The 16,097-nt window shown below is 40.8% G+C and overlaps 2 protein-coding genes across 5 annotated transcripts in view; both read right to left on the bottom strand.

Annotated features, from left to right (window-relative positions):
* Positions 1 to 7,157: 7,157 nt before the first annotated feature.
* Positions 7,158 to 16,097, bottom strand: part of LOC149927043 (innexin unc-9-like) — a 122,698-nt gene continuing 113,758 nt past the window's right edge. For all 3 annotated transcript variants that reach the window (XM_090159583.1, XM_090159581.1, XM_090159582.1), the window contains exon 2: positions 7,158 to 9,698. In XM_090159583.1, the coding sequence (XP_090015709.1) occupies positions 7,955 to 9,358 (1,404 nt within the window). In that variant the 5' untranslated portion in view covers positions 9,359 to 9,698 and the 3' untranslated portion in view covers positions 7,158 to 7,954. The remainder of the gene's footprint in view (positions 9,699 to 16,097) is intronic.
* Positions 12,499 to 16,097, bottom strand: part of LOC149927045 (innexin unc-9-like) — an 82,287-nt gene continuing 78,688 nt past the window's right edge. For both annotated transcript variants that reach the window (XM_090159577.1, XM_090159576.1), the window contains exon 2: positions 12,499 to 16,092. In XM_090159577.1, coding sequence (XP_090015703.1) covers positions 14,247 to 15,698 — 1,452 coding nt within the window. In that variant the 5' untranslated portion in view covers positions 15,699 to 16,092 and the 3' untranslated portion in view covers positions 12,499 to 14,246. The remainder of the gene's footprint in view (positions 16,093 to 16,097) is intronic.

Raw genomic sequence — 16,097 nt, 5'->3', positions numbered from 1 at the left:
CTTCTCGAATAGACTCTTTAAACTTGTCTGAATTTTAATGAGACAAGGGAATGACTAACACCTCTCGTGTAGCGAATTTTAACCTCCAGGGGGCGTTAGCACTACCTCCTTTCAATACGCAACGGCGGGGTATATCTTTAAGAAAATCACCTCTCTAAAAGGCTTTAACACGGTTAAAATGCATTTCATATTGCTTTCGTTAACGTGTAAAATTTTTAAATAGTCCCATTTCCTATAATCAGAAGTAAATGAACCGAAGTTATCGAAATAGCGCTCAGAATCGGAGGGCGTTTTCCTTATGAAAATGACGAGAAAATCGAGTCAAAAAAAAGCTAATTTCCATCCCTGTCTTTTGACGCGATAAATTGCCCTTGGAAATTGTGGGTATAGCTATTTCTTTGTATAAAAAAATGGTTTCATAAAATCAAAAACCTTTTTTTTTGCCTAGGAGCGCTTCTTCGCTTGTAAGAGACTGTGACGTACGAGCCACATTGAAACAAGAAGGCCACGTTACTTTATAAAAAGGAGTATTGAAATTAAAAGTCCACTTATTGAACAATAAAAATTTGTTTAAAAATAAGTAGACTGTTAATTTCAATTTATCGTTTTATGTGCAAGTGCCGTTTTTAGCTTAATCTTCCATAAGTATGATATTTAATTTTTTTTACAATCAATGACCTTTGACACAGACTCTATAGCAAGCTTCGGTTTGACTTTCGCTCACGTCTCACTTACTAGTCATCGGCCATACATCGGCCCCCACCAACTTACGAGGAGACTACCCGAGGTGATAATCACCGATTTGGTTGAAACTAGGTGGGTATGTAGACCTTATTTCACCCAGGGAAAAGTGGCAATGGGCATTAGTTTTGCCATGGCAACCGAAAATGTTTTTGAAAACACAGTATGTATATTTTTCCATTGAAAATAACATACATTTCAAAACCAAAATAAAATAGATAAAAATTGACAAATTAAATTTATTTTATGATACTTTGATGAATTTTGTCAAATTGATTAAAATATGTAAAAATTGATCAGAATCGGTTAAAATGGAGAAAAGCGAAATGTGAAGATAAGAAAGTTGTATTTGCCAACTAATCGCCGAATCGACGATAATAAATGAATTTTATCGAAATAATAAAATGGAATTAAGTTGTTTGAATTTGATCAGAATTATCAATTTTAATTAGAATTATTATCATTATTTTTTACATGGGGGACCCTTAGAAGTGCTCAGATTCCCATGCTATTTTCAATGGGAAAATAAACATACTGTGTTGTCAAAAACATTTTCGGTTGCCATGGCAAAACTAATGCCCATTGCAACTTTTCCCTTGGTGAAATTTCATATTACCATAAGTTCTACACATCCCCCTAGAGACATCAAAATCGGTGATTATCACCTCGGGTAGTCTCCTCGTTAGTGAATAGGGGCCCCACCTTCAGTAAACGCGGCACAGGCTCGTGTCAATATCAGCCAAAGTAAATAGTACGTGCATTATTTTTAAGAAAGGGAGTGAGTCTTCTTATATAGAAGACTAATATAATTAAAAACAACTTGGCAAAATATGCCTTCATGGCAAATTCTAAAAGAAAGCGTATTTAAAGGGGAACGGCCAAGCTTTTCCAAATATGGCCTTATTTCCGTATCAAAAGATTAACAAGACGTTCAATATACTAACACGTACCTTTATTTGTCTTGAAAAAATAGCTTTTATCTCAAAAAGTTGAAACGAAAAATAACGCCAGGTGGTTGGGTTTGAATTTTCGCCGCCATCTTAGGGGCTGCCGCCAGCGCGCCTAACCCCGTATGAGCGATTTGCGAACTATCCTAACTTTTAAAATCGCGCAATTTAGGCTTAAGTCTCTTATAACTGGAACGCGCCGCGCGTGAAAAACATATTTTTTGCGTCTTCAGCAGCGCGCGCTTTTACGTTGTTTCTGTCTCACCGACTTCTCACCAGGTGTCGCGGCGGACGCGCGCTTTTCGATTTCCCGAAATTTCTTTATTTTATTAAAAATTAACCACTCAATATTTTTTGACGCGGTTTTCGAAATAAATTTTAGTTTTTAATGGGCTATAGGGCTATTTAACTGGTTAAAGCTTGACCGTTCCCCTTTAAGGATATTAAATTAAATATTATTAGTCTTTTTTTAATAAGATTTTAAATGTTTGCAAATATAACGAAGTAGTTGATTAAAGGTCTTTTAAATTAAGGTGTTCTAATAATAATAATAATAGAGAGGTTAAGCAAAGCGCTCTAGAAGTTTTAACAACAACTTCGGGAGTACCTCGACGTTCGAGGAGAAACTCCTTAACACAATCAAGTACGTTTGTAATCGAATTTTCACTAGCCCAGGGTACGCGAAGAATTAAAAACGTAGTTTGAACCATACTAAAACTGTCGTTATGTATGGGTATGAGTGGTGTCCAAATAAAACTATATATTTCGTCGTGTGCCCGGGTGTATCGCATAAAGTATTCGTCTTAATTGCACAAGGCCTAGGAGTATTTCAATTGAAACAAGTATTTATGCTTTTAACAAGTATGTTGCTATATAAATAATAAGTTGTCATAACTTTGCCTCGATTTGTTGAGTCGGAAAATTATAATTATTTGTATTTTTATTTAAACACAAAACGCTATAAATTACTATATTGACAAAATTATGGCGTTATCTTGAAATTTTGAAATATTCGACTCAAATAATCAGCTAGGGTAATACCCTTGTCACCGGTTTGAGTCTATTTGATCGATTCCCAAATGATCTAACTGGTCCCATTTGATCGAATTTCCATTTGATCAAATTGCATTTGATCGAATGGCATTTGATCGAACAAAATTTGATCGAAAGCTACTGTAGGGTAAAACTACTAGTTTTTGGGAGTAAATCGAAAAGGCAACGGTGCATACGCGCCTACGGCGCGCGTACATCAACCTAACCTAACCTAACCTAACCTAACCTAACCTGACCCTATTTATATATATCAAAAACAACGGGCCGTTATCGTCGATGTCATAAAAAATTCCATCATATAGTGTATAAAGTAAAAATCTCTTAATCTTTGTGGCTTAATACAGTTAAAGCAATGAATTATTCCATCATTATTCCTTCTGCACTTCATATTGACATTCGGTAAAATAAAAACATACCAACTGGTACTATAAATACTTTTGAATTCGATCAAATAGTATTCGATCATTTGAAGGTTCGATCTTATGAAACAAATGACAAATGGGATTCGATCAAATGGAATTTCGATCAATTGCAACGTATAATGATCGACTGTCGATCACATATTTTTCGATCAAATGGACCAACACCTTGTCACCACCATAGTCCCAAGTCATCTAGCGACAATAGTAGTTACAAAACGTTTCCCTGAAATGTCTTTTTTGCTAAATCGGCTATCGGTAGCTTTAAAGCGCATCTGGACAAACGTAAGAACTGATGAAGATGGTGGTTTTTGAAAATCAAATTAATTTGTTATGGGTTTCTCACATGTAATAAGTCTGAAATTTAAATAACATTTCTTAAATTTGATTGTTTTTTTATAAAATTTAAACGCGGTACTTCCAAATTTATTTGTTTCTATTAATTATTAAGTGGACTTCTTTTAATGAATTCTTAGCTGTAATCCTTTTAATTTAATTTTATTATTGCGCAAGACACAGGGTCCAATAAGTGTAAACACTTTGTATTTCTTATTAATATACCTAATAATGAACATTTTACTTACATTTTAGCAGATTCCTTCCGAAAGTCTCCATTTAATAGCAACGTTTTCTTACCACGTATCAAGTATCTAAGGAGGCTGGTCTGGCACAAAAAAGTAGGGATAAATACGTCCAGAAATATATTTTTTTAATGCTATTTGCTTAAAAATTTACCAGGTAAGGTAGTTTATTAATATACATTTTGGAAGAAAAATAGTCCGTGACGAACACATCGAAAATACATGGCTTAGAAATAAAGTATGTCTACCTTAGTAGAGGATTTTTTTTTTACATTTTACATCAGGTGGAGTATTAAATGCGGTAGAGTTGGAACAGTATTTTGGTGTATGCTTCTATGGTGTGCTGTTGGCGGAAAGGTCCTCGAGCCTGCAAAGTTACAAGTTTCATTTTAATGGCTTAGGTAGAACTTCTCTCTTAAGATATATATTAGATTTGTAGGGACTACAGCGCTTTCCTAAACAGCATTTTCCAAAACAGCGTTTTTCAAATCAGCGTTTTGTCAAAATAGCGCTTTGTCATAACAGCGTTTCTTTATACAGCGTTTCCCAAAACAACAAATTGTTCAAACGGCGCTTTGTCATAACAGCGTTTCTTTATACAGCGTTTCCCAAAACAACAAATTGTTCAAACGGCGCTTTGTCATAGCGGCGGTTCTCAAAACCGTATTTTGTCGAAACAGCGTTTCCCAAAACGGCGCTGCTTTCTATAGCACTAATAATATAGACCTATTGTAATACATATTTTTCTGGAATTTCGGCAAATTTCATTACCTAATGGTTTCTGCCGATAGTTAGTATTGCAAACTTACCTAACCTAACCTAACCCCTGAAGTTCATACATTTTCCATCGTCAATTCATATAAATTTTAAGAAACCGCTGTCTTGACCAAAACCGCTGTTTCAAAATCGCTAATTTGAGAAACGCTATATTCAGAAACGCTGTTTATGGAAAAAGCTGTTTTGACAAACCGCTCTACTGAGAAACGCTTAACCAAAAAACGCTGACTAAACAAAACGCTCTTTCGACAAACCGCGGTATTGAGAAATGCTATTTCAACAACCGCTGTTTTAACAAAGCGCCGTTGCAACTGTTTTGAAAAACGCGCTTTTGAAAACGCTATTTTAACAAATGCTATTTTAGTCAAGCGCTCTATTCCCTACATACCATATATTATACACTTCTGGTACGGGGGAGTCAGGATATTTTATTTCATTTCCTAGTAGTCGATTTGAGACCACCTCAACTTGCCAAATTTAGTCGAATGGAATTTCTAAAATTATTTCTGGGTCTAACACAGTAACCAGCCTTTAGATTAAGATGACGCTTACCTTGCTGAAATTAGGAACAATAAATCCCTTGGATTCTTGGTCGATGGTTTTATCAGCAGAACATAAAGATGAATAAAGATGATGAATTTGGAAGACATCTTTGTGAGGTAATTAACGCAACGTTAAGTTCGTAAGAAAAAATAAAATGATCCACCTATCAATGTCAGTATGAAACAAATAAAATATTTATTGTAAAATAAACAAAATCATAAATAAATACCATGTTAAAATTAATAGTGGATATTTTATTGCTAAATAAAACTTATGTAAATAAATACGCACATGGATTTATTTATTTATTTATTATTTATTTTTAAAAAGATGGATCTGTGACGTCAACTAAGAGTTATGAAACAATATAAAATAATTTTAATTTGAATAAAACTAGTGTTGTAAGTCGGAAAATGACAAGCCTTTTTTCCGGAAAATTTCCGTATTTTTCCTTAAAGAATAAAAAAAGTTTTCATTCCATGGTTAGTTTAAATTGTTTGCAAATTTAAATAAAGCGGCATTTTCGCTTCATTTTTTCGTATCTAAAAGTAAAACTAAACCTCTAGACTAGTTTAAACTGATTAACAATGTAACACTATTAATGTTTTGTAGTATGTTTACTGATATTATACATTTTATATCGATAAAAAGTTAATAACATTAAAAACCCTTAAAAAGTAATTTTTGTGATAATTTTTTCGATTTTGAGGAAAATGTTCCTCAATTCGGAAACTTTTCTGGAAATTTTTCCGGAAAATTAACAACTCGAAATAAAAGAAAATGGAAGTAATCAGACAACAATTGAATAGTTCTAGATAGAAACAATTTATTGATAGTACAAAGATTTTTATTAACAAAGAAAACCTACAATTATATTAATTGTTCAGACTACCATGATATAATTCATCTACGCATAGAATTTATATTATATAATGTATATTAAAAGCTACATGTCATTGTGTATTTTTTATAGATCTATTCCCGACAACGCAGTGTCGCAAAATCTACGACGCGTCGCTCGTAAATTTCCATACTTTTCAACAAACCTTTCTACATCTATTAAAATGGGGAGACAGTGGGGAGAAAAAGACCAATACTTTATAATGCGCTCAATCGTTTATCATCGTCATTCATTATGCAAATTTTGGCGACTGTCATCTAGCTGGGCACCTCTTTCGTAACAAACGGTGTCGTTTTAATTCGTTCTCGGTAAAATGATTAAATTTACTTTTTTTATATAGAATTTTGGTCGAAGAGATATGACAAGTCCATGGATTAATCATATAATCTAATGGAAAAATGACCTAATTTGAATATTTTCAAAGGAGATTATATATATTTTTAATATATAATTTATATATTTTTAATATATAATTTATATATATTTTTTTTTAATTTTAAACTGATTATTACTTTTGGAGAAGTTTAGATTAAACCGGATTAATGTTTTTATTTTTAAGTTATAGCTATGGAATAAAGGTTTCCGGAAAAATACTATATAAGCTATTATATTTTTCACGGAAAACTATATCGATAGCTACGGATCATTCTTAAATTAAAGCTAGTCTTTGCTCCAGAATTCAACAACTTCGATAAAGCCGCGTGTTCTAATCGGAACAGAGTGTGGCTTTAATCTTTCGGATCATACTGGCCTTACCGTCCTACCAATTTTTAAAAGTTAATACTCCCGACATACGTTCGCTCATGAAATCGTTCTACGTTAATTTATTTGACTGCTCGACAATATACTTTTTTGTTTTCTTAAATCTACGACAACTATTTCTAGTTCCATTTGTAATTTATATTTACAGTTCTTGGTTTTCGTTATACATTATTTTTGGGTTGATATGTCTGAACAGTTTTTCACGAATTACGAGCTAGAAACGACGGAACAGTCGAAAGATGGTTTTATCTTTTTATTTTTAAATATTTGACTAGATAATTTAATTTAATTATATTCTATTCAATACAGACATTGATTCTAACTCTTCCTTTCGTATGTATCCCTGTTGATTTAGTCAAATGAAAATATCATTTGGCAGTGGTAATTCTTTTAAGACTACTACTTATAGTACGTTTACTTATTAATTTATGGCGCCTTTTCATCGTTATGGAAAAAACACTATAGCACCAATATTGGATTTTATTTTTTACTTTTACACAATTTTTGTTTTGTTCAATTACACTATATAAGTGAATTTCTATTTCTTAAAGTAAAGAACTCCGTTTTAGGGTTATTTAACTATAGAAGAGACAAGAGCCTTAGATACGAACTCGGCACTACATTCTAATTGGAAGTTCTTTACCCAGGGAATAGAATTCCAATGTTAATTTGATTTTGGGAATGAGGGGGAGGTTTTCAACTGACATTTACGAGAACTACAGGCTGGTGTACCGGCGACGAATTCAATAATATCCTTTAGTTTTCCACTACGACTCAAACAGGCACGAATCGGTTAGAGAAGCTAATGCGAGAAAGTGAAAAGGTCAATGTTTGTTGGTTGCTGTCCATTAGCCAATTTGCTTTTAAACGCGTAAGTCTACGATTTTTTCTAAATCTAAATTCTCAATAATTAACGAACTATTAACAATATTGAACTAATTTAAAATGACCTGGCACAACGCGCGACATTTTTATTATTTTATCCTCTCACCTCTCTCGTTTCTACGTATTAAAAACAGCGATATTTATACTAATATGTACACAAAAGTTCACTTAGATTAAGCGAAATGAGCTAAGAACTCAGGACCAAAGCGGTACGAACTCGACCGAAATGAACAGTTAGTCGAGAGGAGGCTAAAACCGGGGCGGTGTCGGATGGCGGTGACATCCGAGGAGAGGGCTGCTGGCCGAAAGAGGGTCGAGGGGAGGCGTCAAGCGGTCGAGGCGTCATCACGAACATTTGTCCCAGAACTCGTCGTGGGAAGAGCGCTTGGGGTGTTGCAAGGTGTGCGAATGGGCCCCGTAGTGGGGGACGTGACAAGGACACGCGGAATGCCAGGAAGTGGAAGGTCCGGTCGAGGTGCCGGCCACGGGCGCTTCCGTGTCGCTCCCGTTGGCCGCGTCCTCTTGAGCTTTCATCTGACCGGCGTAATATTCCCACATGCGGCCCAGGATCAGGGCGGCGATGTTGCTGCCGTGGTTCTGCTCGATCATGCGCAGGACGAAGACTCCGTCCCAGCCCAAGTAGGTCAACGAGATCTTGCGGGAGACTCGGGGAAGCTCCCCGGAAGAGATCAACTTGGTCCTCCAGAGAGTCAGCCGCACGAAGGCCAATCGGTTCCAAGGGAAGCTACGCCAGGCCCAGACGGCCAAGCTGAAAGCGTTGAGAGGCAGCATGACGGCCAGGTAGAACCAGACAGCCGAGAAGACCTTTTCGTTGAAGACGTTGATGGGCAGAACGCAGCGGCAGATGTTAGTTCGCAAGCCGCCCTGATTGGCCGCGCGCACCTTGCAGAGGGTTTGCAAGGGGAAGCGAGGGGAATTCCACCACTCGCCCTCGGTAGCCAATCGGCGCAACAGCTCGAAACCGTGCCGGATGAAACCTCTCCCCATGAACATGGTCAGCATCAAGAACTGGATTCCGACGTTCAAGACGTACAAACCTTTCACCAATAAGTAGAGAACGCACAAGTAGCGACTGGGGCCCGGCATGCAGCGGCACATGGGAGGCACCCGGCAAGAGGGGTCGTCGCAGCAGCCCGCCGCGTTACCCGACACTAACGAGTGGAATTGGTCGACGAACTCGCTCAAGAGAGCTTCCCGTTGTTGACAACCGGGAGGCAAAGCCGCGATGTCCGAGGCTCGTTTCAGAAGCTTCCGCAGTTTGACGCCAGCGTTGTGGGCGCAGGCACCCCACAGCACGAATGGTAAATGGAAGCAGAATCCTTGAACCAAAAGAATTAAGGGAGCCCATTGGTAATAACCAACGCGAATGCGTCGGATGCGGTTGGGGCCGATGGCGGCTACTACCAAACCGCCGTAATCTAAATCGTCCGCCATGATGGGGTTCTGCAAATTGTCCAGTTCATCCTCCGCGTCTCCTTCTTCCGAGACGATGTAGTAGGTGGACGACGTCCAGCAGAAACTGTTCACGTAGCGCGCTTGGGCCTCCGTAAAATACGTGGGCGTGAAACACTCGATCGGTTCGCCGATGTACTGTTTGGTGAAAATAGGCAAGGCCAGAAACAGGAAGACTATCATAGTATACTTTCGATTCATCTTGTCGATGCTGTCGTCGATTGGCACGTGGATTCCGCCGATGAGATCGTGGAACCGGAAGAAAAACGAGGACATGTTGCTTTTTCCCTGGCGAGGCGCCGCCACGGACTTGACGCAAGTTGACCGAGACACGGTGTCGGCTGGACGAAACGATCGAGCGACGGAATGAACCGGGATCTTTTCGAATGGGCAACGCCGACGGACGGGCCCACCGCTGCCGCACCAGCACGACGATATCGACGATCAAACGCCGAACCCAAACTCTTCTTCTCGTGTCGTCGAAGGTCGTGACCTCCTCGATGCTCGCTCACTGACTGCCGACGCCGCCGCTGCTGCTCGCTCTCTTCTCGTTCTCGGTAACTCGATGCGTTCTTCGGTATGATTGCCACCACCATCGCTGGGATGGACCACACACCTAAGGACGGGATAACGAAAAAGAAACGCGAGAAAACCACATTTATAGACGTTGTACGAGAAGTTCGCGGACAGACGCGAAAACTAGAACGTCGATACAAAAATACCTACTGGACGGGTGCTCTTCTCGGCGCGCCTATAAAAAGGAATCTTTGAGTAAAAACTCACCTCCCGTCTCGAAGACAGATCACTCTTACCCCCAATATACGGCGTGAAAAATAAACCAAAGCGACGTAAACCATCCCTCCGAAGAAAAGAAAAATACCAGAAAAAAGACTAATGCTCTCCGGAGAGAAACGGGGTAGAAACTTTCATTTTTATCACCAAGTAGGTCATCGAAGAATATTTTAGCGGGGCTTCTTTCGCCTTCAAACCCGAAACCTCTCGTTTTTTTCTTATACACTCCATCCTCCTCTTTCGTCCCGACAGACGAGAATTTATTTCTTTTAAACAAAATGGACGGAATGACGTCGTTGCGGGGGTAGGGGGGCTTCGTTCTCTTAACCCCAAAAATTCGGACGTTTCTCTAACTCTTTCTATCTCCTCTTTGACCTTTCCCGGCAGAAAGGAATCGGCCCTAAGCCTTTAACTGAATAAAATCCCGATTGGGTCCCTGGTGGACGACGTGCCCGACGGCGCGTTATTTGACACGGACTTTAGCCAAAACCGGGACTGTCCCCGAGTGGCTATAAGCCCCCATCGCGACACTCCGGGCCAATGATACCAAATCCTAGGATTACGCCCGAGAAGAAATACAAGGAAAAGAGGTTTTAAATTGAAAAGCCAAGCTCGTGCGGGGAGAGGCTAAACCAATTAAAACCAGCACGCGGACCATCGGTATAAATTAAGGACAGTCGTCGAGGGTTCTTCAAATTGAGTTACGTATTAAGATTACGGGATCTCGGTCGGAGTGACATCTATCGCGAGATGGGGGAACTCTTAGTCGAACGTTACCGTGAAATCTTTCTTTCTCGTCCAGCCCCGGAAGTTCTCGGGGGAGTCAATCGTCCTCGATAAAGACATCGCGGCTATCTCGAAAAGAGCTAGGTACTGATAAAAGGATTAGACTTGTTCTTTTTCGGGACTTACAATTTTGCACTAAAGAAAAAAAAATCGCGATTTCGATTCCCAAATACGATACAATCAAACCGCTCATACGTAAACAAAATGGTATAAAACTGGTAACGTACGATAAAGAGACGAGCGTGTCTTCTTGACCTAGATGAAGAAACCTAAAGAATCGTCTTTGCGGTCTACCCTTAAGAACACCTCCTTAATATCCGTCGGTTTCTTTCCCTAATTCGACGCGTAAAAAACCCAATCGCGAACTCGCTCCCGACTGAAACTGAAACCGTGGGGACCCAAAGCCGTTCGGAGTCACGCGAAACTCACGTTGAAATTGCTCCAGGGGTTAAGCCTGACGTCGCCTACGAACGCGATATCGAGGCGGAAGAAGCCAAGTAAAAATTCGCACCCGTTTCGAAACGGTAATATCGGGAGCTGATAAGATAGGAGGCAACTAGGAAGAGGAGTGGAGATTGCCTATTCTCCCCTCGAGTAAAAAGACGCGTACCTTTAAAGGGAGAGCCGCGGGGGGAAGTGGGAAGTAGAGTTGCCTACTGACCTACATCGCCAAAGCTTTCTAATAATACTCCGCGCGAGGGTCGAAGCCGGCAGTCGATAAACGAGGACCTAATAAAGGATGTACTACAATGTCGCCGGAGAAAATGGGCTATAATTGAGGAAGGGGTAAAAAAATGTGTTTTTAAAGTTCGAATTGATTTCTCGCAATCGAACAGCCGGAGAATTTATGTTGATAGACTTCGCGGGGGGAGGGGCACGATTAATGAAGGCTAGGAAAACAATTACAGAAATGTCCGAGAAATTTATCGGCGATCCCTCTGGAGAGTTCGACCATACAAAAAGTTGCTCGATGGTTGACTCTAACGGGTCGTTTACCCCCTACCTGACGGCGGCGCCGAAGCTCGGGATTAGGTGAAGTCCCAATAGAGTGGTAGGCTGGCGAGCGTACTAAGCCTCGGAGGCGGATAGACGGCGCCAAGCGTCGATCGTTGCTCCCTCTTTACGGGATGAGGATGAAGTGTGGAGGGTCGGGTTAAACTCTCTCCGGCTACTTGGCATACTCCCCCCCCCCCTCGACTCTTCCCGAAATGGTTCCGCCCACCCACTGCCGCGCAGTTGTATCTCCGAAAACTTCTTTCCGTTTCCCGCATTCCGTCTTCCGGAACAAGAGTTCTACCGAGGAACGCCATTGACTATGGCCCCTATATGCGCAGTTGTTATACCCCCCAAAAGCTAAGCTTATACACCGGCGGGAGGCAACCTAAAATCCAGCTTTCCCCTCGCGTTTTTGGACGTTTTTAAAAGCGTTGCCCTTTCGCGTTAGCCTACCCCTCTTTACCTCCTACTATTCTTTTATTTTTTCGATCGGATAGTTTGAGCTAGCTTTTAGGCTGACATATCCTCGGGGGGAAACGCGATGGTGTATCAATCAATGTAAAGGAAATGTACCCCTCGAAACCATTTCGCCGAAAAATGGGATATTATATATCCGTATATTTCTAACGACATTGAAATCGGCCCCCAATAAAAAAATACAAATGGAAAAATAGGTCAAAACCCCTGTAGAAGTGTTCCACTCGCGTCGCTCCGCTGCCCAGGGTAAAGTTCACTACCGGGGGGAAGCCGTTCCAACGCGTTTTAGGCTTATTTAATATTCGGGTTTACCAACGTACACCAATGGTTTGGAAATGTTTTAAGAATCTGGTTTATTGGTACTGATGATACAAAATAAAATAGGCTTATATTTTTTGTCCCCTTATATTGATTTTTGGTGAACTAAACATTCACCTAAAAACGAAACGCGTTTCATGTTATTTTTCCTTTTGGTTTTTGTCATTTTTAATATATTATATATTGTAAACCAAACAATGTGCCCTAGAATAATGGTTTTTTTCTTCATTTGTTTTCGGAGTATATATATATTTCTTAGAAATATTTTACATTTCTTATTTTTCTGAAATATTTTATAACGCGATGAGCCATTTTGTTTATTGTTAACTATATATTTTTTTTAATTTCTGCGTCTTGAAAGTAACCTCCTGGAAGGTTACAAAAAAGACGATTAGAAATTTGGGGCTTGTGCATGCCTTTCAGATATCACTTTTGAAATATTGTAGTTCTTTTTTTGTTTGTTTGTTGTATTCTATTATTAGAATGGCAGTATTAATAGTTTTGAAAGGTACACAGCCAAAAAAGCTCCGATTGTTTTGATGTATTGGTCCTGAATTTATATTTTTTTTTAATTGGCAGTAAAACATGCTCACGTTACATATAAGAACATTTTTTTGTATTTTACCCCTAGCTTTTAAATTTAGGTTATCTCAGGTAATTTTTAACGTTATCCCGTGATATGCGTCCCTTTTTTCACAATTATATCAGGCGATTTATATATAGTTTTTTTTTTCAACAAGATTCATTTTTTCTTAAATATCATCTAATTTACCTTCATTTATTTTAAGAATTTTTGTAATAAAAACCGATACTATTTTGTTTATAGTCTTTGTTAATTCGAATATATTATATTTACATTACTTTTTCTCCCCCGAGGGTTTTTTTTTGAGACAGTTAACAAGGCCTAATTGTTACAATTAACATAATTCCTAATTATACGGTATTTATTATTTAAGTTTAAAACACGCGGTTATATAGAATCAACAGTAAACCTTTGAAGGTATATTTGCGTTTAAGGGGAATCCAACCTATGAGCCCTTTAGGTTGAATTTTAATTTAGGAACAATTTGGTTTATATATTTTTGAAGTTTATTATTTAAAGATTATTTTTTCTTGACTTATTTATAATTGTAATATAATTATAATTTATTCGGTGGAAATGAATAAGAAACTGTCGAGTGAATGAAATGTAAACCTTTCTGTCTCAAACGCGACTTGTAAGGGGGAGAAAAAACGCAATCGAATCCATCGAATGTGATTTTCTTAAACTTCTCAAACGTTTTCTATAGCTTTGAATTCTCAAAAATTTCAAACATTTTCGCTATAATTTTTCTTGAATAAAAAGGAGAGAAAAACTTAATTCGATTTTTCTTATTTATAAAACATTTTTTGCTTTTCTTTTAAATCCCTTTTTTGTTTTCTAAATTTGTAAGAAGACTAATAAAGAGAGAGGCACTGTTATCAAGCCTAACTTCCTCCAATATTTTTATTTCTTATATATTTGAAATATTTGGTATATTTTTGTAACTTCTGTATTCCTCGTGATGAATTCTCGACTTCACTATCACGTCTCGACTAGAGGTTAGACTATAATGTTTCGTTAATAGAAGAAAAATAGTGTATAGCGACTACTAACTCTAAAGGGCTTTGTATTTTTTCGCTTGTCCCGAAATTGGCAATACGAATGCATAGGTATTATTATCTTAATTAATTAATATATATAATTTATATCTTTCTTTTTCTCATTTAGGTTAGATTCTAAGCTTCGTGTATATACGAATCGGCCGACAAGCGATCATAAACAATTCTCCCAAACGCCGGGGTGCGACCTTCTCTTGGTGTGGGGCAGGGAGTGGTGCGAGTGGTGGTGGTTTTGGGCGCCAAAGTGCGGAACGTGACAGGGGCAGGTGGAGTGCCAGGAGGTGGAGGGTCCCGCCACGGGGCCACCCAGCACGGCCGAGGTGCCGGCCACGGGTTCGGCGAGTTCGTTCGCGCCGGAAGTGGCGTCTTCCTGGGCCTTCATTTCGGCGACGTAGAACTCCCAGATTTTCCCCAGGATGAGGGTGGTCATGCTGGAGCCGTGGTTGTGCTCGATCATGCGCAGGATGAAGACGCCGTCCCAGCCCAAATGGCTGAAGGAGATTTTCCGCGCCACTCGCGACAGTTCGCTCATGCCGAACATTTTTGTGCGCCACAGAATGAGTTTGACGAAGGCCAATCGGTTCCAAGGAAAGCAGCGCCAGATCCAAATGGCGAGGCTGAAGGCGTTTAGCGGTAAGAGGAAGGCCAGGTAGAACCAGACGGTCGAGTAGATCTTCTCGTTGAAGACGTTGATGGGTAGGACGCAACGGAAAATGAAGGTGCGCAGCGTCAACTCGTCCTCCACCCTGACCCGACACAGGGTTTGCAAAGGGAATCGCGGCGAGTTCCACCACTCGCCGTCCGTGGCCAAGCGGTGCAAAACTTCGAAACCGTGCCTCAAGAATCCCTTGCCCATGAACATGGTCAAGAGCAAGAACTGAAGGCCGACGTTGACGACGTACAGGGCTTTTACCACCAAGTACAAGACGCACAGGTAGCGACTAGGCCCGTTGGCCCATCGACACAGCAGCGGAAAGCGACAAGTTGGGTCCTCGCAACACCCGCCCGTGTCTTTGCCCGTCACCAGGACGCTAAACTGGTCGACGAACTCGACCAGGAGAGCTTCGCGCTGCTGGCAGCCGGGCGGTAACGCGGCGATGTCCGAGGCTCGTTTCAAGAGGCGGCGCAGTTTGACGCCGGCGTTATTGGCGAACGAGCCCCAAATGATGAAGGGTAAGTGGAAACAGAAGCCTTGAACCAAGAGGAAGAGAGCGGTCCATTGGTAGTAGCCGACCCGGACCCGGCGCAGGCGATCGGGGCCGAGCGAAGCCGCGTCCAGACCTTCGTAGTAGAACTCTTCCATCATGACCGGTTGTTGCGGTTTGCTGAGAACGTCGCCGGCGGTGTCGCCGCTGTCGTCGGCGACGATGTAGTAAGTCGAAGAGGTCCAACAATGACTGTTCATGTAGCGGGATTGGGCCTCGGTGAAGTAGGTCGGGGTGAAGCACTCGATGGGTTCGCCCATGTACTGCTTGGTGAAGATGGGCAGCGCCAGGAAGAGGAAGATCAGGAGGGTGTACTTACGGTTCAGCTTATCGATGCCGTCGTCGATGGGAACGTGGACGCCACCGATCAGGTCGTGGAAACGGAATAACAGCGAGGACATACTAGCGTTTTTGCCCAGTCGAGACTGCGCCACGGTCGTCTTGCAGCTCGTATGAGACAGGGCGGCGGTCGACTACGACGGGGATGAGACCAAGGGTACAACGCAAAAGTGGCCCGAGCCAACCCGAGCGGGGATTTAGCGGCGGGCAAATGGTTGGGCGCCGGCCCAGCGATGGGACGACGGCGACCGCTTTCCGAGAGCTTTCGAGCCGAGAAATCGTTTCCTTCGGCGCTCGCCTGACAGCGGTCTTCTCGATGCCGGTGGCCCAGGAATACTCGTTTCTGTCGTCGGGAATGGCAACTTCTTCCGCTTTTCCGTCCTGGTCTGGTTCCGGCGCTGCTGCTAGATCCTGCTGCGTCAGTTTTGTCGACCATGGCTCGGTTGAGGCACACACCTGCG

This window comes from Leiobunum rupestre, chromosome 9 (genome assembly GCF_980474605.1).
Source record: "Leiobunum rupestre chromosome 9, qqLeiRupe1.1.hap1, whole genome shotgun sequence".
Classification (NCBI taxonomy): Eukaryota; Metazoa; Arthropoda; class Arachnida; order Opiliones; family Sclerosomatidae; genus Leiobunum; species Leiobunum rupestre.
Note: the sequence above shows the minus strand (reverse complement) of the source record. Positions and strands in the feature narration are given on the sequence as shown.